The sequence below is a fragment of the Balaenoptera acutorostrata genome, chromosome 2 (assembly GCF_949987535.1).
Source record: "Balaenoptera acutorostrata chromosome 2, mBalAcu1.1, whole genome shotgun sequence".
Taxonomy (NCBI): Eukaryota; Metazoa; Chordata; class Mammalia; order Artiodactyla; family Balaenopteridae; genus Balaenoptera; species Balaenoptera acutorostrata.
Window position 1 is genome coordinate 114656159 of NC_080065.1, and position 22038 is coordinate 114678196.

The 22038-nt window shown below is 36.5% G+C and overlaps 1 protein-coding gene across 1 annotated transcript in view; it reads right to left on the reverse strand.

Annotated features, from left to right (window-relative positions):
- The window catches only part of FBN2 (fibrillin 2), a 224002-nt gene that overhangs the window by 106431 nt on the left and 95533 nt on the right, over positions 1-22038 (reverse strand). Inside the window, exons 8-9 of the mRNA XM_057541239.1 lie at positions 11685-11810; positions 863-1015 (exon numbers count right to left, since the gene is read on the reverse strand). Coding sequence (XP_057397222.1) covers positions 863-1015; positions 11685-11810 — 279 coding nt within the window. The remainder of the gene's footprint in view (positions 1-862; positions 1016-11684; positions 11811-22038) is intronic.

The window sequence follows — 22038 nt, forward strand, 5'->3', positions numbered from 1 at the left end:
GCAATTGTTTGAGTATTGATATTACTATTATATACTACTAGTGGAACGATGAGTTTCCAAAATTATATACTATGCATTAACTCTGCTTTTTAAAAATTTTTACTATTCGATTTTGGAATTTCATGGCTTAGAGATTTAGGAAGAATGTGCTTTAATTTTTTTCTCCATAATAGTACATATAGATACATATCTTAATAAGCATATTTCAAAAAGTGCTTTTATTTTTCATAGTATTTATAATATAACATGAAGATATATAATAACATATTATCAACATACCTTTATGTGATAAACACTAATTGTACTTTACTATGCACATTATATTAACAAGAGGAACTACTTCTCATTCATCTTAATTTCCCAGTATAGCTTCAGTTATACAGCAGTTAATATAGCAAAGTGAATGAGAGTTATCTTCCTACCCTTGTATTCTTAATTTTCAAGGTCATTAGAAAAGAGAGGACATATCTTTAAGGATTGGGACACTATAAGCTAAGGAGATTCCTGAAATAAAGTATAGATGAAGGCCAAAATTTGTTATTCAAGCTTCAAATAGAAGATTAGGAGGTTTTAAAACTGAACTGAAATACTGACATTCCAGACAATTATTAAAAGTTCTTGCTTAAAGTCAAGTAATGATCAGTTTTTAGGATTTTTTTCTAATATTAACAAAATGGATATAATAAAAACTGATCCCAATAACCAATGCCACCCTAACCCTCACAAAAAACACCCAAGTCATATTGAAGACACTAATAGGAATGCAAACATGACTTGTCTTTAAGGGAAACACTAAAGTACATCACTGTTACTAGTTTTCCTAACACTGTCTGTCCTGAGGAACTAGCAGCCGGCAGCTCACCAGAGCCTCTGATGGGACAGGCTTCAGGAATGGTTCCAACACCCCAGCAGCGGCCGGGCTCACAGCAGCATTGCATTTTTGTCATTCTGCCCGGAAGCTCTTGTGCACAGCGACCATTCACCAGGCCGGAGAAACATGTGCCTGTTCTCTGATCTGAACATATGAAAATTAAATAGAAGACATGACAGAATTACCTTGAGTTCACATCAATCATTTCACGTGTTAGGAGATGCTAAGCGAAGGGAATTATTTTACTTCATTTCTATTATACCTACTCATTCGTTGAATTTCTATCACATTTATTCATTCCTTTACTTATTTACCAAGCAAATATTCACCGAGCACCTATGCCATGCCATATCCCAGGCACACAAAAATGAAAGACGTGAAGCAGATATGAGCCAACACTGCAGTGAGAAGCCACACCCAGACAGACCCAGAGCTTGAAGGAAAGCGACAACCCAGTCTCAGCCTAGACTGGTCAATTAGTCACCCAGCCAACCTGCAGACATGTACTGCTGTTCGCTACTGAGACTTTTGTGGTTATTTGTTCCCCAGTAACATCCACCTGATGCAGGTGCTATTTTAGAAAGGTTGAGCAGAACAGCTCCTTTGAGACAGTGACATCCGAGAAGAGACTTTAATAAGATGAGAGCGTGAGCCACACAGTTACCTGAAAGAAGGGCAGTTCAAAGAGAAAGAAGGAGATGTGCTTGACATATGTGAAAAACGAGGAACCAATGTGACTGGAGAAGAGCAGGCAGAAGGGGGGTGGAAGTCCCTGAGCCCAGAGGCGTACAGAAGGCAAGAGCATGTACAGCACAGACCATGAGGGAAGGACTTTCGGATTTTATTCAGAGAGTCAAAAAAATGTAAGTCTAGTTTCACTATATATTATTGAACTTTTATCAAGATGCTTCCAAGAAGTTTTGTCTGTGACAAGAAGAAAGATGTACCACAACAAACAGGAGCTGCGTGTCACTGACGAAGATGAAACCATTAATTACAAATAATGCTATTAATAGGGAAGGCCTAAATTTTTTTACACTAGATATTGAGTTTAAAATAAATATATTATTTCCTCGAATGGTCCAAAGTATACCTCATGTTGCTTCTACGCTACTGTTAAATTAAAGAATTGGTTTGAAGGTACTCCATGTAAGAATCAGAATGCCTTCCATTTCCCAAAAGAAACCCAGTATGCCCAAGAGCAAAGTACTAAATGTGATGTATGTGTGCATACTTAAAGGCACTGCAGACATTTCATAAACGTTACAAGCTGGGCTTGGATAGGCTGTCACTGGGAATAATTTCACAGGGAGGTTTCTACTCCCAAGAATGATCCAGGAAAATAGTTTTTAGGATATTCATTCCAGGAACCCAAAGTATCATATTCCTAGATTTACTTGATTGCTACACTCCTCAAGAATAGGATGTAAATTAAGATAAGAAAGTCCTAAGCTCTTTACAGTAATCACTGTTACAAAACACATTAAGGGCTACATGGTAGATTGAATGTATTGATCTCTTCAAGGCTCTGTAAGGAGGCGGCTGTACCATAAGATTTGGAAAAAAAAAAAAAAGAAGAGTCATGGCTTTGAGTCAGGATACCTAGGTTTACATCAAAATATTATTACTGCTGATTCTGTAACATATCTTTTCTTCTTTATGGAACAGGGTTGATGGGAGAATTAAATAAAACAATATATGTTCTGTTTCCAGCAGAATGGTGAATTAGCTACCCTGAGTGTCTCTCCCAATTGAAACACCCTGGATAAAATACGAGAAATTATTTTAAAAAATACATCATCTTGCTGACATCAAAGAAGGAAAAAAACAGAGTCTCAAAATGAAGTGAAAACAGGAATCTTAGGAGGTAAGTGCACACCTAGCTTTCCCTTTAGGGCTTCTGCAAAACTCTGGAGATTTTGATTTTCAACTCTGATAATTTCACAAGGGGCTAGAGCCTAAGATATAAAAGCCCAGATTCACCTCGTTAATGCAAAATGTAATAGGAAACTCCCTCATAAAATAGGAGTCCCAAACAGCTATATCCTTGCTATGTGGCTAATGTAGAGGAAGGCAGCTAAGAGACTTGCCTGTTTATACCTCAGTGCTGGGTGGAGGAAAAAAAAGATTCTTCCTAAAAATCTGAAACCAAAAGCTCTTTCTCACACAGACAGCTTTGATGTCAAAACATTAAGTTTGTGTTCTGAAAAACTTCAAAGGAAGAATATAACATAAAGAGGTCTCCAGGTAGGGATATGCCAAGTAACTCGCAAAAACCAATACAATTGAGAACTTAATACTGACATAGGTCTTAAAGAATTCCCATAGATAAAGTTCTAGGAAAAAAGGAGTAGCTAACAGTAAATAAGTAAGTAAATAAATAACGCACAGAGAAACAAGGCTCAATGAACAAAAACTAGCTGAATAAACAGCAGGTTTCAGATACTGGAATGGTCAAACCAATTCTGAAAATCATTATTTTTAATTAATGATGATTCATTAAATATTAATTAATAATGAAATAATCTTTAATCTGTTTAAGGCAATTAAAAATGTAAAAATGAGAACAGTAAAAACAAGCCCATAAACAATGAAAGAAAAGATGTAAAAGACTTCAGTGAAACTTCTATAAATGAAATGATCATAACTGAAATAAAATGCTTAGTGACTATATTAAGCAGTGTATTGCACATAGATGAAAAGAGAATTACTGAGCAGGAAGATATAGCTGAATATATTATTTTAGTGTTGTTCAGAGAGTCAAAGAGATGGAAAATGTTGGGAAGAGGTTAAGAAGTATGCAGGTGAGGGTGAAAAGGTAATTTGCATCTAATAAGAGTACTAGAAAGTGTCATAAGCAGACAGTTGTGGGGAGGCAATAGTCAACAGATACTAGTTTACAACTTTCTAATGATGTTGCAAGACAACCTCTGATCTAGGAAGTCCAATAAATCCAAAGCAGGAAAAATAAAAAGAAATCCACAGCTATCCATATCACTGTGAAACTGAAGAACAACAAAGAAAAGGTGAAGATCTTAAAAACAGCTAGAAAGAAAAGACAGATGACCGGCTAAGGAATGATATTTAAATCAATCACCAACTTCTTAATAGCACCACTGGATGCTAGAACACAATGGAATCGTATCTTCTGTATGCTGCGAGAAAATAACTGTCAACCTAAAATTCTGTACCCCAAGAAACCAAAGGGAAATTAAGTTCATTTTCAGGAAAACACAGAGACAATATTCTACCAAAAGGTTCTTGCTAAAGGAAATTTTAGAAGAGGTGTTTTAGGTAAAAAGGAAAATAATTCCAATGGAAGGTTTGAAATGTATGAAGGAATAAAGAGGGAAAATATTGTTAGATACATGGACAAGTACTGAAATATCAAACAATAATAATAATGATTAATTTGTTGCAAACAGGGAGTGACAATTGACTAGAATTTTTTAAATTGGAAGGGGGAGATCAAAGTGTAACCATTCTAATATTCTTTTATTATTTAGATGTGGGTAAAAATACAGATTAATTCTAGGCTTTAAGTTACATACGCATCTTCAAACAGCTAGGATAACCACTAAAACCAGAGAAATAAACTATGTATTTCTAAACAATAGAGGAAAAAGAATGGGGTGTGGAAGAATGGAAGGCAGGAAGCCTGAATAAATCCAAAAGAAAGCAAGAAAAAGTAACAAAAAAGCAAGATGAATGGGAAGAAAAAAGAAAATAGAAATAAAAACAAATATATCAGTGACTGTAATAAACACAAATGAATTTAAATCTCAATTTAAAAGACAAAGATTTTAAGACTATGCCCCCCAAAATTTAGATTTAGGCTGTTTAAAGAAGTACATTTAAGACAAAAGGAAGCAGAAAGATTGAGAGGAAACATATCCAAATGGCATATATTTAAACCTTCTTCTCCAACTCACAAAATGTGATGCCAAATAATATGAAAGAAAATGGACCAAGAGAAAATATTTAGAAACAGACCAAGAAGAAAAGAAAAAAACTTTAGAGAATCAATATACATCAAAAAATGGTTCAATTCACCAGGAAAATATAATACTTTTAAACATTCATCACCTTATAACATAGCATCAAAATACATAAAACAAAAGCTTAAAGGGCCACATGGAGAAACTGAGAAATCTACTACCAAGGTGAAACATTTATACAACTCTTTCAGTAACTGACAGACACAGTAGATAAAATCTAGCAGCTCTAGAGAAAATTTGAACAGTACAGTTAACAAGTTTGATCTCATATCTATCCAACAACTGGAGAAAACACAAAACTTTTTCAAGCCAACATGGAAGACTTGCAAACCAGGAAAACTCCTTACACTTCTAAACAACTCATGTGTCAAATACAATACCATACTGAAAATAAGGTAATATGTAAAAAAAATGAGTAGGGGCTCATCAGGAATCTGTACCAGTCTCAGATTTTGGGAGTCTGCAATGTTATTGTGAGGACTCCACAAATTTATACTTACACTGAACACCGCAATGCAAGTGAAAATGCCTCATAATATATAGGCACTACTATGGTTCCCACTGATGGAGATTCCATTGTGACTAATAAAATACAAATTCATTTAAAATTATTACTAAACATCCAGTAGTTTGTTTTTTTTTCCATTATGTATTTTCTCAAAGATTTTGGGTTATCATCATGTGTGGATCTGAAAACATTTTTGATATTAAAGAGGGGGTCTTCAAATTCAATAAACATAATTAACTTCTGTCCTACACAAGTCTGGAAACCTCTACTCAGTCTTATAAGATGTGTTGGAGGAAACCATGTCATTGTTGACAGGGTGGAGGGGCAGAAAGAGAAGATTGGAAAGTAAATCATAACTTTTTTCCATAAATTCTATAATTAGTCTCTTCTAATAACATTGGGGAGGTAAATAATCTACTTCCAATCCTTTGCATCAAAAACATATCAGGATGAGATACAGACACATGTAGCGTGGTGTCTCACAATTAAGGTCTCTCCAAAAATACATTTCAAAAGGAAGACAGTGGCTGAGAGTTAGGTTCTTTCCCTTGCATATCTGAATTGCATGGTGCTTAGAAAGTACTGTGTTGGAAATGTGTCATATGGAAGAATAAAAAGGGGCACCCTACAGAACTGAGAGTCGTCTAGGCACATCATCCCTTGAAATAGGGAATTATTAGGGGCAAAGGCAGAAGAAGCATATTTATTACACCATTAGGACAAATCCTTCTAATGCTTGGTATATAGTTGGTAACTGTAGAATTGACATGTCATAAGTAACAAAAACATGTCTAGTCCTCTAATAATCTCCTATCGCCCTCGCTACACTCCCAGAAGATGATTTACATCAAGTCTTATTTAAAGCCACACTGAGGAAGAGGAAGCAATCCGTCTCCTCTGATTAAAATATAAATCTATCTTGAAACAAAATAATGGTACTCTTCTCAGAGTTTGTTTCATGGCTTGACATTTAGTCTAAACTTGATTTAAGTGAACTAAGAGTTAATTATACAATGTGACGAAAACTTGGTAAAAGATGGGGGTGGGGCTTACCTTGATAAAAATACGTCTCCTGTTGAATGAGTTTTGCTCATTAAAAATGAAGGGGTCAGCCAGAAAACCCTGATGAGGTTAGCTCAGGTCAGAAGACTAGCGACAGTAGGTGTTCAGTAAATAGAAACCATTGTCTCAGACATCAGCCCCTGATACTGGAGGCCTGCACTTGCCTCGCTGAGAGTCTGGGCGCCAACCTGAGTTCCACTTGATTAATTCTGCAGATTCTTGCTATTCCTAAAATACTTTCATGTTGCTTTTGTGTTTCTATCATACAAGACTAACTAGAACTAGGAAAAATGAAAGGAAGAGAACGACTGTGGCTCCTAGGTTTACTTCTTCCTTTAAAATAGTGAAGTTTGTCTTCCTCATTGTCTAACCTTCTCTTTCTAGGACATTCTTTTTTAATTAAAACGACTACCCCTGTTCCACCAGTCGCCTTTTATATGATTTTGTGGTTAAAACTCGAACACTATACGGTATACTGTTTCATCCCTGTCTCTCCTTCCTCCACTAGTTAAACATTTTTAGGAGTTTTGGTTTATCCTTCAAGCATTTGTTGCAAATGCACGCACACACATGTAATCAACACCCATCATCACACAGAGTGCTGCCCAAGGACAGCATATCCTGACCATCTCTCTGTATCACTGTCTGAAGATCTTCCTCATTTCGCTTAAACAGTCTTCCCTCATTGTCTTTTGTCTCTGTGCTACTCAAAATTCTTGATGGCCTCCACCGTCCTCAGGATCAACCTGCAACTTCCTAGCATGGCAGTTAACGAGCCTCAACAACAGAATCTTCATCTTAACCCATCTTTCCTGTTTTGTCTCCAACTACTTTCTTACTCAGCTCTCTTTCCCAGACAAGCTCTCCTCACCGTCTCCCAAGCCCCCTCACTTTCAGCGTCTGTAGTGCTGCTGACACCTTTCTCTTCGCTCAGGGCAGTCTTATTCCTTTGTTTAGCTCCCATCCATCTTTCAAAGTCTCTATCAGTGCTCACTTCCTTGCGAATTTTAATTATAATAATCAGGGCTTTCTTTTGCACTTACAGCATTTATTGGCTAAGAAATTATTTAGCAATTAACTACCCACTGCCTCAAACTTTCTCTTACCGTTACTACTTTTCACATTATGTTTTCAGGTTTTGTTTTCTCAAGAATACTCCACGGCAATACTGTGCACTGAAACTTTTATAAAGCTCAAGGAAACGCACTAGGATATTGTGGCAACATCATATTACCTTAAGGACTTCTAAACGCTTGCTTTCATTTTCTGAACTTCACTTGCTGCTGACTGGCACTTTCCACTCCCCCAAATAGGGTCCCTGCTAGTTCTGTGTGCACAACAGCAGCTGGCACATTAACCTGCATACAGAATTTGCTCACGGCTGCTTGTCAATCATTACTGACTCGCTGACTGGCGGTCACTCTTCTTGCCTATACTGCAACGTGGAAATTAGGTATTAATAATGCCATGAATATTATAATGACACTGAATTACTAAATGATATAAGAGTCAATAAGTTGTGCTATTAAAAATGCTTCTAAGAAAAAAAATATTAGGTATGGGTTGACTCTTTTTCGAAATGACATATGTTAGTACTCTTTGTTAAAAAGGAGAGCTGTTTCCAGTATATTTTTAAAAACTGGATGGAAAACAGGAGATAAAATCAAATTAAGAATTTGATTTTTATATTTAGCATAAAATGAAATGGGAAAACTATCCTCATTTATAATTAAAATGCCCCGCTAAACTCTCCTGCCTTACATATAAAGCTATTTCCTACACATAAAAGAAAAAGGCAGTTTATGGATGCTTTATAATGTTGTATAGATTCAAGATGTTTTGATTAACTAGAATAAGGAATTAGGGCAGCATTCAGCATGTGCCACTCTTAAAATAAAGGTGCAGATAACATGCAGTTTCTTACTTAAGAAAAAGCTTTGAGTTCATCCAACTCGTTATTGTTAGCATACATGTGGTTACAAAATAAACAGCATGGAAATATTTATGACATATATAATTCAATCATAAATAAATTCCATCTAAGAAAATACAGACTCAGATTTTAAAAAATCAAAACCAAAGATCTCTTACATATTAAAATGCTAGATTTATTTTTTTCATATGTGGAAAACACATACTTATTCCAAATGAAACATAGTTATTCAAAACATTTTTAAGCTGCTTATTACTTAATTTTAACATTGGTTTTGCAATTTTGGAACATCATTCTCCCCTCCTTAGGGGCTTTCCTCTATTCCTGGGTCAGGATATTGATACTGAAATGAATGGGGACTCATGGTTAGCAAAGAACTCACTGTGCCTCAGGTCTCTGGAGCTCAAGCAGGCTTTCTCACCTTCTGAGCACTGGGAACTGTAACTCAGGGCCATCACATCATGTCCAGCAGGATGCCAAACGATGCAAAGCACTTATTAACCAACATTAAATTCTTACATTCAATGTCATCTCATTCATTCATTTGCTGGTTTGCCTATTCATTCAGAAAAGGTTTACTGAGCCCAGACTTCTAAGGAAGGGACTACATAAGGCACAGGGGACAGAAAGCTGCATAAGGCAGGACCTAATGGCGCTCAGAGTCTGGCCAATGAGTAAAGCACAAATACCTGTGACACTGTGATAAACCCAGAAATGAAGGAAATAAAAAATATTATGGGAAGGGCGGATTGATTTTGCCCGAGAAGAAAATGTGGGTTAAGCAGGGATGGCTATAAAGAAATGTGATATCTAAGTGGGGACTTAAAGGATGAGCTGGGTTTTAACAAACATAGAAGGGGGAAATCAAGATGCTTCAGGCAGAGGAAGTGCTGTGGGCAGTGTGCTCAGGTACTGCAATAAGAGAAATGTGCGTGTGAGGTATAAGTGGTTAGAGATGAGTCCTGAATACAGGCTGGGTCAGTTTCTAAAGGGCTTTGAAAGTCCAGTAAAGGCTGAGAACTTTATATAAAGAAGCAGGAGATAGAGTTTACCATGATTTAATGGTAAACCAAATATCTGACATTGAAGAAAACAACCTCAGAAAATCACTGGGGATCTTGATCATGATTATCTGAATATGATGAAGAATATGCTTCCTTTTCAATGCAGAAAAATGACCATGTGTTGACTAAAGAAAGACTTAGAAACTTAAGAAATGAGAGAGAAAGAAACAACTTAGAAATCTGATAGAAAACACTAACATTTGTTAAGGCAAATTCTGCCTTCTTACTAGTTGGTCTAGTTGTACAATTCATTCCCAAAGGCCTTCAATTACTCCACATTGTCTACCAAATAAAATACATACATCTTATTTGGCATTTTCAGACTTCATGGTGATAACCTCACTTATGTCTCCAGCCACATTTCTTCTAGCCATTTCTAGAATATAAGTTTCCTGAAGTCAGGGTCTATGGCATCCAGCCAGTGATGTTCAACGATGACTCCCAAACTGACATTTTTCCAACGGAGTTGAGTTCATGCCTATTTCAAGCTGATGACTGCATATATGTGTGTATGTGTATGCACATTCTTTTCCTATACAGTTTAAGAAAATTAAGCCAAGTATAGGTAGTTCTACTAATTTTCAATTCTGTTAAACTATGTTAAATGAATCAGACCTACTACGCAGTGAGCCAACCGGTAACACTGACCATAAAAACAGTTAATTTGCTCAGTTTTATAGACTTAACGTCTCTATAATGTTTTACCTAGTGTAAAATAGAACTCTGATTCATTCGTGAAGAACAAATAATCATCATTCAAATCTCATAATTCTCCAACGGGAAAGGGAGGCTCCAAATGGACATTGTACTTTTCAAAGCAGACTGTCAGTGTGGTGGTAGAGAAACCACTCATGCTGGAGACCTTGATATCTAGGCACAGGGTCTCTGTCACCTTAAGGCAGATAAGGAGACAGTACAGAACCATAGTAACACAGGTGCAGAGAGACCTGGATTCAAATCATGGCTCCATTTGTCAGCCCTGAAACATCATGTAAGTCACTTTACCTCTCTAAACCTCAATTCCTTCATATAAATCAGAATAATTATGCCTATCACACAGGGCTATTTTAAGGAGTACATCCTCATTCTCCTATACCTCCTCCTTCCCCTAATGATAATAATAGAAGTAATAAGAAATATTTTATTGAACATTTACTAGAAGAAACTGAAGTACAGACAGGTACTTCAAGGCCCCACCACTATGTGATAATGAGGTGATACAGATGTCCAGTGCCTTAAACGTGGTATTTCATAAATGGCAGCTGTCAATTTTACTACCACTACCACAAGCTTCTTCTTTGACTGCTATTGCTACTTTTCTATTACTATTTATGATGACACCATAGTATTCTGAAGGCAGGATCTCCATTTCTCATGTTTGCTGTTGCACGGCCATAGCATAATGTTTGGCATATCAACACATTTTATCCAGTGAATTCAAGCCTTTTTACTGGTGGCCTAGGACTTCTAGCTTACATCCTGAACCCTCTGTTATTTCTTCTCATCAACCCAGTTCACTTGGACATCCTTTGGATTTACAAAGTCCCTGGAAGTTAGTTGCTCACACACCCTCCCAGTGGGGATGGGAGACGGTCATTGCCCAGTCCTCCAGCGAACCAAGCAACTCCCGTCTTTGGGTGCTGGTTTAATTTCCCTAATTCCTGTACTATATGAACCTTTAGTGCTCTTAAAGTCTAAGGCTTGTTCAAAAATAGATGACCTACACATGACTGTTTTATCTTTCTAAACAAAAGAGAACATGAAAATATATATGCCTTTAATTAAAATATGCTTAAAACAAAATTAAGGTATCGATTTCTTTTTTGTAATAACTATTTTCACTAGAATAAACACATGCTAAGTAAATAAGACTCTGACTACATTCATGATTCATAGCAATGAAAGAACTCTTAATTACTACATTTTGTCTCCCAAACTAGATTTTTAAAAATCTTTCTCATGCCTTTGTGTCTGTAACACTTGGCAAGAGCAATGTCTTGAGGAAATCTTTCTTCATTTCAAAAATAGCTTTGACAACATAAAGCAAACCCAGATGGTTTCTGAAACTGAAGTTTTTGCAAAGAGCACCTGGTCGATCAATCCCTCAATAGTGGTACCGTTTATTTTAAACAACTCTTTCAGCCATTTTCCCTGTCGTTTTATAATCGTTGCCATCTCCGTACCTGTTTGGGCTGTTCTGTCATTAGAAAGAAGCAGTGTATTGTGCCTTCAAAACTACGAGGCTTACCGATGCACCGAGAGCCATCTGTTGAGGTTACATATCCACGTGGACAAACGCAAAAATAGCTTCCCACGGTGTTGGAACATTCGCCAGTCTCACATATCCCAGGAATGATGCTGCACTCATCAACGTCTAATCAGGGGAAGAAGGAGAAGATGACTGAGAAAGGCCTTCATTAAAGAGCTTTTAAAAGGGATTTTTTAAAAAGAGTAAGAGAGCACTCATGGTTGATTAGGTCAGATCATATAACCCTGAAGACACTCTTGTTTCAGGCCCTAAAGAATTTCTCACACATATCTATGGGAACTGAGATGAAAGTAAACTCCCATGGCAGTAAAACAGGGCCAACTAAAGCAAAACTCTATATCCTTTTTTTCCCCCCAAATGCAATTTAAATTGGAAATAAGTAAAGATGTAAATGTTTTAGTTTCCATTCTACATCAATTAGGGAATTATCCTACTAGAGACTTTAAAAAAAACATGCGCATGGATTATATTTTAAAATATGAAATAACTACATTTAAAATTTTATAGCTAATTTTCACATTAATTATTTGAACCAATGGAGGGTGGCAAGCACTTTTTTTTTCTCTATTTGGCTTCAGGATATGTTTTTGTACTTACATGTGAATATCGGTATATTTGACATTCTGGGAATTAAGTTCAAACCTAAAATAATACAGTAAAATGGCAAAGGGCAAACTTGGGTGGCTTTGGGAAGTGTCCAGTTTTCCTATTGTGCCTCCCTGCACATATCCATTCAGTTTACTCAATGTTAGGACTAGTCTACTCCCTTTCACATTAATGAAAGGTCTGCTTTCTTTTAAACTGTCCCCAAACCAGAAAACCTGGCCATTTATATAAGCTTTAATGTACTTTTCTTTTAGTTCAATAAGCAGAGAGAGGTGGAAAGTCAACAAAGCTACAATTAGGTACACTGGAAGCTACTTGTTAATACATTTAAAAGGAAATGAGCCATTGCGAGGAGAATCCAGCCACAGATGCCTGGGAGTTAGCTGTCCTTTTTAAGGAACAGAACTAGCAAAGATCAGTGAATACAGGGAACGATTATAAAAGCCATAAGCATAGATGATTACTGAAAAGTAAACCTGAGCTTTTAGTTTTGTTTTAGTTTTTTTAGATGCATATCTATATACACACACACATATATGTTTAAGTGTATCAATAAAAAGCAAAGGAGGGGACTTCCCTGGTGGTGCAGTGGTTAAGAATCCGCCTGCCAATGCAGGGGACATGGGTTCGAGCCCTGGTCTGGGAAGATCCCGCATGCTGCGGAGCAACTAAGCCCGTGTGCCACAACTACTGAGCCTGTGCTCTAGAGCCTGCGAGCCACAACTACTGAGCCCACGTGCCACAACTACTGAAGCCCGCGTGCCCAGAGCCCGTGCTCTGCAACAAGAGAAGCCACTGCAATGAGAAGCCCGTGCACAGCAACGAAGAGTAGCCCCCAATTGCCCCAACTAGAGAAAGCCTGCGTGCAGCAATGAAGACCCAATACAGCCAAAAATAAAAATAAATTAAATAAATTTAAAAAAGCAAAGGAAAAATTATATTCTAATTGTAAATACAAGGAAATAAATTTTAAACCCCACAATTAAAGAATGGTTGACAATGCCTTTCTTAAATTCCTCTATTGCTCTATTCATTCTTTTTTCCCGCCGTTTACTGCCAAGTCATTCTTGCCTACAAGCTGTATCATGAAATAACTATATGCTTGCGTCTTCTTGGAATGTTCTTAATAAAAAAGTTACCAGATTCAGACTTTTCTGAAATAATATCTTCATTAGAGGCTTAACAGTTAGCCACTGAAGGCACAGTGGTACAAATCATAATCTACCAATTCCCCTAGAGAGCTCAGAATTCTAACATGAATTGGTTACATGAGAAGCAAACATATAATGTGGTGAAAGAGTTACCATCAGATTTAATCCAACAAAATGAAACCATATGTGCAAAATTAGGGTCTGCTGCATCCTGTGTTGCTATCTTAGTGCAGGGCATCTTAATAAAACCGAATGTGGATTCAGAAGAGAAAGGAAACTAGAACAGCTATACTCTAATTACCAAATAAACTGATAATCACTTCTAGATAAGGAAGACCAAAAGAAAAAGAGAATAGCACACAGTAAAGCAGCAAGCACTACAAAAGTGAAGGACCAAAACTTTCCTTCTGATCCTCTTACATCTAAAGTTATGCCAACAATCAAGGCACTTATGGAGCCCAGGATTGATCCGAATTCTTAAAAATTAGGAATCTTCATTTAGTCCTTCATTTAAGCATTTACTCTTATTTTCAGCCATTTCCTTTCATAATAAAGAACTTCTTTGTGCTCTACTTCCAAATAGCCTCCTGACAACAAAAAGAGTAGAAATTGAAAGATGTTTGACATTTTTCTTTTTTAAGTGGAGAAAAATAACCCTGGAACATAGAAGAACACATGGAATGATATTAAGTTTGTGGGTTTTGTGTTAAGTATTTTATTTTACAAAAACTCCATGTTTCACAATTCTCCTTAGAATTAAGTAAGAACCTTGAAAGGTTAGCTTCAAAATAATTATATGTAAAAGGCTCTCAGTAAAGTATTTAAGAATTCTATATGAAAAATAGGAATATTTTTCATTTATTTTTGGGCTAGGCTCCCCCTCAAATTTTAATAATTAAAAAATTTGGTGTTTTGTTTTTTTACCGATCAAAAAACCCTGCCTTTTGATGTGCCCAATATTTATTCATCAATTTAAATTTAGCATTGACATTTATGTTAAGAAGGATGCATGCATTTAGCTCTTTTGTAATAATCGTTTTTCAAGATCATATGTCACAATCAGATTTCGAAGTAGTATCTTCACAAATACAAAGCATACATTGCCTATGTAGGTACAAACAAGTAAGCCTAATGGGGACAAGTCTATTCACAGTAAAAAGCAGTCTTAATTGGAATTCATTTCATTCATGTTCTGCATACCTAATATGCTTCTGTCCATCTCCCCTTGAACTTTTTAAAAAAAAAAAGTTTACTTATTAGTTTGGAGGCTTTGGTCTGCAATAGAAAAACTGATCCAAACTGACATAAACCAGAAATTTAACAGCTTGCATATCTGGCAGTCCAGAAGTGGCAAGGATTTTAGGGTTGTTTTAAGGCAATGTCTCTTGCTCGGCTTCTCTGAGATCTGCTCACCTATCTCTCCTCTGTGTTTTGATGTCATCCTTAAGGCTGACTTCCCTGACGGAAGCAAAATGGTTATAGCAGTCCTAGGCTAGATCTTTGACTGGGATATCTAGTGGAAGAGAGGGTGTCTCTTCCAGCGGTTCTCTTCTAAGAGGAGGAGAACTTTTTCCCAGGAGCACCCAGCCAATCTTCCCTTTTCTCCTAATATCCTGAACTGAGTCACATGCTAACTCTTTTGAATGATTCCTCTAGTCAGGAAAATGTGCTCATTGACTTAGGCCTGGAGTCCTGAACTAATTACTGCTGCAAGTGGAATACAGTTAGCTTTAGACTAATAAAAAACAACGAAAACAAAAATAAAAGCCAAAAACAGCATGGGTGAATACATCTGAAAATACAGCATAGTTGAACAATGGAAAGTGTACCAGCATGGTTGGGAAACTGATGAAGATAAGCTTAGCTAGTCAGCCATATGCTGAATCCTGAATCCATATGAGAGCTTTCCCAAGAACTTTGGCTTTTTTTCTGAAATGATTTAAGGTGTCTATGAAGAGGTTTAAATTAAACAAGAACATTTCATAAGCAAATCAATATTTCAGAAAGACAATCCTTGTGTTTAATGTAGATAGACAATAAATAGTCCAGTGATAAATGATGAGATCCTGAAGTAAGCTTTATGAGGGAGAGAACTCATATTCAAGAGATTCTAGAGGGAGAATTCAACAGGACTTTGCCACTAGATAAATATCTCAGACTTCTGGCTTGATTGAGAAGGGAGCTAATGGCAGTGCTATTAACAGGAAATGGGATACAGAGGGAAGAACACATTTTGAGGTTTGGTTGAGTTTGGGACATTTTGAACAAGACATGTTGAAGAGAACTAGGCAGAAATTCCAACTCTTCAGCTAAAAATTTGAAACTCAGTAAAAAAAAGTAAGGGGTAAAGATGTATATTTGTGGTTTATCACCCACTCTGCAGATTGCTTTTGAAGTTGTAGCAATAAATGAGATCTCCAAAGAAGACACATAAATGAAAAGAATTGAATTTAAGGAGGGAACTCTGAGAACCACCACCATCCAAGGGAAAGTCAAAGGAAGAGAAGCCAGTACAGGAGACTGGGAGGAAGAATCAGGGAAGGTAAAAGCAAGAGTATGATGACGGGATGCTAAGGAAGAACTCTGTCAAAAAAGAGGGAGCTTGAAGTGTGCCATGGGAGGGTAAAGAAAGAGAAGGACTGGAAAGTGTTTGGTAATTTGAAGAAGTGGAATACAGGTTTTTTTTTGGTTTTTTTTTTTTAAAGAAAAGTAGATCTAAGCAAAACCATCTGACAGATTTCTGACTGCCAAACCACATAACCTCATATTTGTCAACCAACATTTACAACATTCACTGTAACTCTTACTCTAAGCAGAATATAATGAATAATTTGGTAAGTAGTGCTAAGTGTGATCTCAGATATCACTGAATTCTAAGAACATTGCCCTAGAGATTCTGTCAATTCCAATATTTACATGTCATACATAAAAGCAGTCCATGTAACAATTATGTTACAGAGAACTTAGAACAAATAAAATAAGAAATTTTGTTTTAAAAAAGTGCTCATAGAATATTTTCTTTCCATCCCATGCCAAGGAACCACATGTATTTGGCATATTCCATATAACTTTTCTTTTGGTATAGAAAAAAAGTAAATATTATTTCTCTTCTATGTACACTGAATTTTTATTAAAATACTATTTGAAACTAGGAAAACTTATGGCTAAATTTTAAATACAATAAGTTGCTATTTCAAGCTTTTATAGGGACAACAGGCATTTTCAAAATGATAAAATAAGTTGTAATGGAAAAGTAATGTTTGCTTTACCCTTTTCAGATATTGAAAGGATAATGTGTATCAATTGTACTCAGAATTTCACTGTATCTTTATAAAGAGCTTTATCAAAATATAATAATTGCACAGTAATACAGTCATTCACCTAAAGTACAAAATTCAACAATTTTTGGTATTTACAGGGTTGTACAACTGTCACTACAATTTAATTTCAGAGCAATTTCATTCCTGCCGAAGTAATTCCACCCCATTAGCAGTAACTCTCCCTACCTCCCTCTAAGCCCTAGGCAATAGCTAATCCATAACTAATAGATCTATGACTTATAATAGCTAAGCTGTATCTATATATTTGCCTATTCTGGACATTTCATATAAAGGAACCATAAAATATATGGTCTTTCATGACTGGCTTCTTTCACTTAGCATGATGTTTTCAAAGTTCAACCATGTTGCTGCAAATGTCAAAACTTCATTCCTTTAATTGCTGAATAATATTCTATTGTATGGATATACCACATTTTATTTATCCATTCATCAGTTGATAGATATTTGAGTTCTTTTCATTTTTTGGCTATTACGAGTAAAGCTGCTATGAACATTTGAGTACTACATTTCTCTGGACATATGATTTCATCTCACTTGGTATGTACACCTAGAAGTAAAATGGCTGAGTCATATGATAACTCTATGTTTAACTTATTAAGGAACTGCCAAATTGTTTTCCAAAGCAGCTGTAATATTTAACATGCTCACTTGCAATGTATGAGGATTCCAATTTCTCCACATCCTTGCCAACACTCATTATTACCTTTTCTATTTTAAGGATGTGAAGTGGTATCACATTATACACTTGGTTTGCATTTCCCTAATGACTGATAATGTTGAGCACACTTTAACGTGCTTATTGATTGCTTTTATATGTCTTCTTTGGAGAAATATCTATTCAATTACTTTGCCAGTTTTTAATTGTTATTTGTCTTTTTAAAATTGAGTTGTAAGAGTTCTTTATATATGTCCCATATCTGATACATGATTTGCATATAAATTTCCATATGAACCTTAGGATCAGATTATCAATTTCTGCAAAAAAGCCAGTTGGGATTTTGACGGGGACTGTGTTGCATCTATAGATCAACTGGAGGAATACTGCCATCTTAATATTTAGTCTTCCAATCTACCAACATGGGATATCTTTCCTTTCATTTAGATCTTCTTTAACTTCTTTCAACAAGGTTTTGTAGTTTTTAAGTGTAAAAGTCTTTCACTTCCTTTCTTAAATTTGTTCATAAGCATTTATTCTTTTGGTCCTATTGGATGTGGAATTCTTTTCTTAGTTTCATTTTCAGAATGTTCACTGCTAATGTATGGAAATACAATTCATTTTTATATGTTGATATTCTATAGCAGCAACCTTGCTGAACTGTTTATTGGGTCTAAATATAGCTTTTTAGAGGATATCTTCTCCACTTTAGTGGATACCTTACTCATTTTAGTTGATCCCTTATCCATTGAATGCGTGCCATCTGCAAATAGTTTTTCTCCCTTTCCAACCAGGATACTTTCTATCTCCTTTTCTTTCCTAACTGCCCTGGCTAGAACCTCCACCACAATGTTGAATAGAAGTTGTGAGAGTGAACATCTATTTTATTCCTGATCTTCAGGGAAGCATTGATTCTTTTGCCAGTTAGTATGATGTTAGCCATAGTTTTTTATATATGTCCTTTATCAAATTGAGAATGTACCCTTCTATTCCTAATTTATTGATCATTTTTATCATGAAAGGGTGTCAGATATTTTTCAAATACTTTTCCTGCATATATTGAGATGATCATATGGCTTTTGTCCTTTATTCTACTTATATAATATATTACATTACTTGATTTTCAGATGCTGTACCAACTTGCGTTCCTGGGATAAATCCTAATTGATAATGATGTATAATCATTTTTATATGTGGCTGGATTTAGTGTGCTCATGTTTTCTTGAAGATATTTGCATCTACGTTCATAAGAAATATTAATGAAAATGCTATTCATTCTTTATAACTCTCAATTTTCTCTCTTTAAATCAAATAAATAGATTTTAATTCAGCATCTACCATTCATTCATGAACTCATTAAGTAATTGCTGATTAAAGGCCTTTGATTTGTCATATAACATGTATCAGCCATACATAATCTCTAACCATCATGAATTTATAATTTATTAAGTAGGTAAATTTAAAACAAGGCATGATATGATTGATTCCACCATATAAGATTAACAATATGCTACTTCAATTTAATTATGCTAAACAGGAAAAGTTCTTGGAGAACATAGTAGTTGATAAAAGACCCTAAAGAATGGGGCAGAATTTAAACAGGCAGAGAAGATGGGAAAAACTATAAGCCAAAAACTATGGATGAGGAATGAAGAGTTTCCCATGAACTGCAGGTATTTATAAGGAGTAGAAGATACAACTAGAAGGTTAGAATGACATTCTCAGGAATCTTTCCTTGCTCTGGAGCAACAAGGAGCAACCAAATCACTAAGCAGGAGAAAGGGAATAAGAATATTACTTCTGGGGGACTTACTTGGTGGTCCAGTGGTTAATAATCTGCCTTCCAATGCAGGAGACGTGGGTTCGATTCCTGATTGGGGAACTAAGACCCCACATGCTGTGGTGCAACTAAGCCTGCACACTGCAGCTACTGAGCCTGTGCACCACAACTAGAGAGCCCGTGTGCCACAACTACAGAGCCAGGGCACCGTAACTACTGAGCCCAAGCACTCTGGAGCCCACATGCCACAACTAGAGAAGCCTGTGTGCCGCAATGAAGAGCCCACATGCCACAACGAAGACCCAGCACAGCCAAAAAAACAAGAATGATTACTTTTGGCAATGCTTTGTGCCAGTGTTGATAAAGAAGAACAGTGCTAGGATAAAAATGGGGTCAGAGACAGATATGGTCTAAGTTCCAGTTAATGATGGTGGGACTAGGAGAAGAAAGAATAAATGAAAGGGAGACCTTCAAGATGGCAGAGGAGTAAGAGGTGGAGATCACCTTCTTCCCCACAAATACATCAGAAATACATCTAAATGTGGAACAACTTCTACAGAACACCTATGGAACGCTGGCAGAAGACCTCAGACTTCCCAAAAGCCGTGTGGCTGACAAGGTCTTGGTGCTCCGGCGGGGTGTCAGGCCTGTGCCTCTGAGGTGGGAGAGCTGAGTTCAGGACTTTGGTCCACCAGAGACCTCCCGGCTCCACGTAATATCAAACGGCGAAAGCTCTCCCAGAGATCTCCATCTCAACACAAAGACCCAGCTCCACTCAACGACCAGCAAGCTACAGTACTGGACACCCTATGCCAAACAACTAGTAAGACAGGAACACAACCCCACCCATTAGAAGAGAGGCTGCCTAAAATCATACTAAGTTCACAGACACCCCAAAACACACCACCGGACGTGGTCCTACCCACCAGAAAGACAAGATCCAGCCTCATCCACCAGAACACAGGCACTAGTCCCCTCCACCAGGAATCCTACACAACCGACTGAACCAACCTTAGCCACCCAGGGCAGACACCAAAAACAACGGGAACTCCGAACCTGCAGCCTGCAAAAAGGAGACCCCAAACACAGTAAGTTAAGGAAAATGAGAAGACAGAGAAACACACAGCAGATGAAGGAGCAAGGTAAAAACCCACAAGACCAAATAAATGAAGAGGAAATAGGCAGCTACCTGAAAAAGAATTTAGAGTAATGATAGTAAAGATGATCCAAAATCTTGGAAATAGAATGGAGAAAATACAAGAAACGTTTAACAAGGACCTAGAAGAACTAAAGAGCAAACAAACAATGATGAACAAAACAAAAAATGAAATTAAAAATTCTCTAGAAGGAATCAATAGCAGAATGACTGAGGCAGAAGAATGGAAAAGTGACCCGGAAGATAAAAGAGTGAAAATTAAATACTGCAGAGCAGAATAAAGAAAAAAGAATGAAAAGAAATGAGGACAGTCTCAGAGACCTCTGGGACAACATTAAACGCAACAACATTCAAATTATAGGGGTCCCAGAAGAAGAGAAAAAGAAAGGGACTGAGAAAATATTTGAAGAGATTAGATTTGAAAACTTCCCTAATATGGGAAAGGAAATAGTCAATCAAGTCCAGGAAGCACAGAGAGTCCGATACAGGATAAAACCAAGGAGAAACACGCCAAGACACATATTAATCAAGCTATCAAAAATTAAATACAAAGAAAAAATATTAAAAGCAGCAAGGGAAAAATAACAAATAACATACAAGGGAATCCCCATAAGGTTAACAGCTGATCTTTCAGCAGAAACTCTGCAAGCCAGAAGGGAGTGGGAGGACATATTTAAAGTGATGAAAGGGAAAAACCTACAAACAAGATTACTCTACCTGGCAAGGATCTCACTCAGAATCAATGGAGAAATTAAAACCGTAACAGACAAGAAAAAGCTAACAGAATTCAGCACCACCAAACCAGCTTCACAACAAATGCTAAAGGAATTTCTCCAGGCAGGAAACACAAGAGAAGGAAAAGACCTACAAAAACAAACCCAAAACAATTAAGAAAATGGTCATAGGAACATACATATAGATAATTACCTTAAATGTAAAAGGATTAAATGCTCCAACCAAAAGACATAGACTGGCTGAATGGATACAAAAACAAGACCCATATATATGCTGTCTACAAGAGACCCACTTCAGACCTAGGGACACATACACACTGAAAGTGAGGGGATGGAAAAAAGTATTCCATGCAAATGGAAATCAAAAGAAAGCTGCAGTAGCAGTTCTCATATCAGACAAAATAGACTTTAAAATAAAGACTATTACAAGAGACAAAGAAGGACACTACAAAATGATCAAGGGATCAATCCAAGAAGAAGATATAGCAATTGTAAATATTTATGCACCCAACATAGGAGCACCTCAATACATAAGGCAAATGCCAACAGCCATAAAAGGGGAAATTGACAGTAACACAGTCATAGTAGGGGACTTTAACACCCCACTTTCACCAGTGGACTGATCATCCAAAATGAAAATAAATAAGCAAACACAAGTTTTAAATGACACATTAAACAAAATGGACTTAATTGATATTTATAGGACATTCCATCCAAAAACAACAGAATACACTTTCTTCTCAAGTGCTCATGAAACATTCTCCAGGATAGACCATATCCTGGGTCACAAATCAAGCCTTGGTAAATTTAGGAAAATTGAAATCATATCAAGTATCTTGTCTGACCACAACGCTATAAGAATAGATATCAATTACAGGAAAAAAACTGTTAAAAATACAAACACATGGAA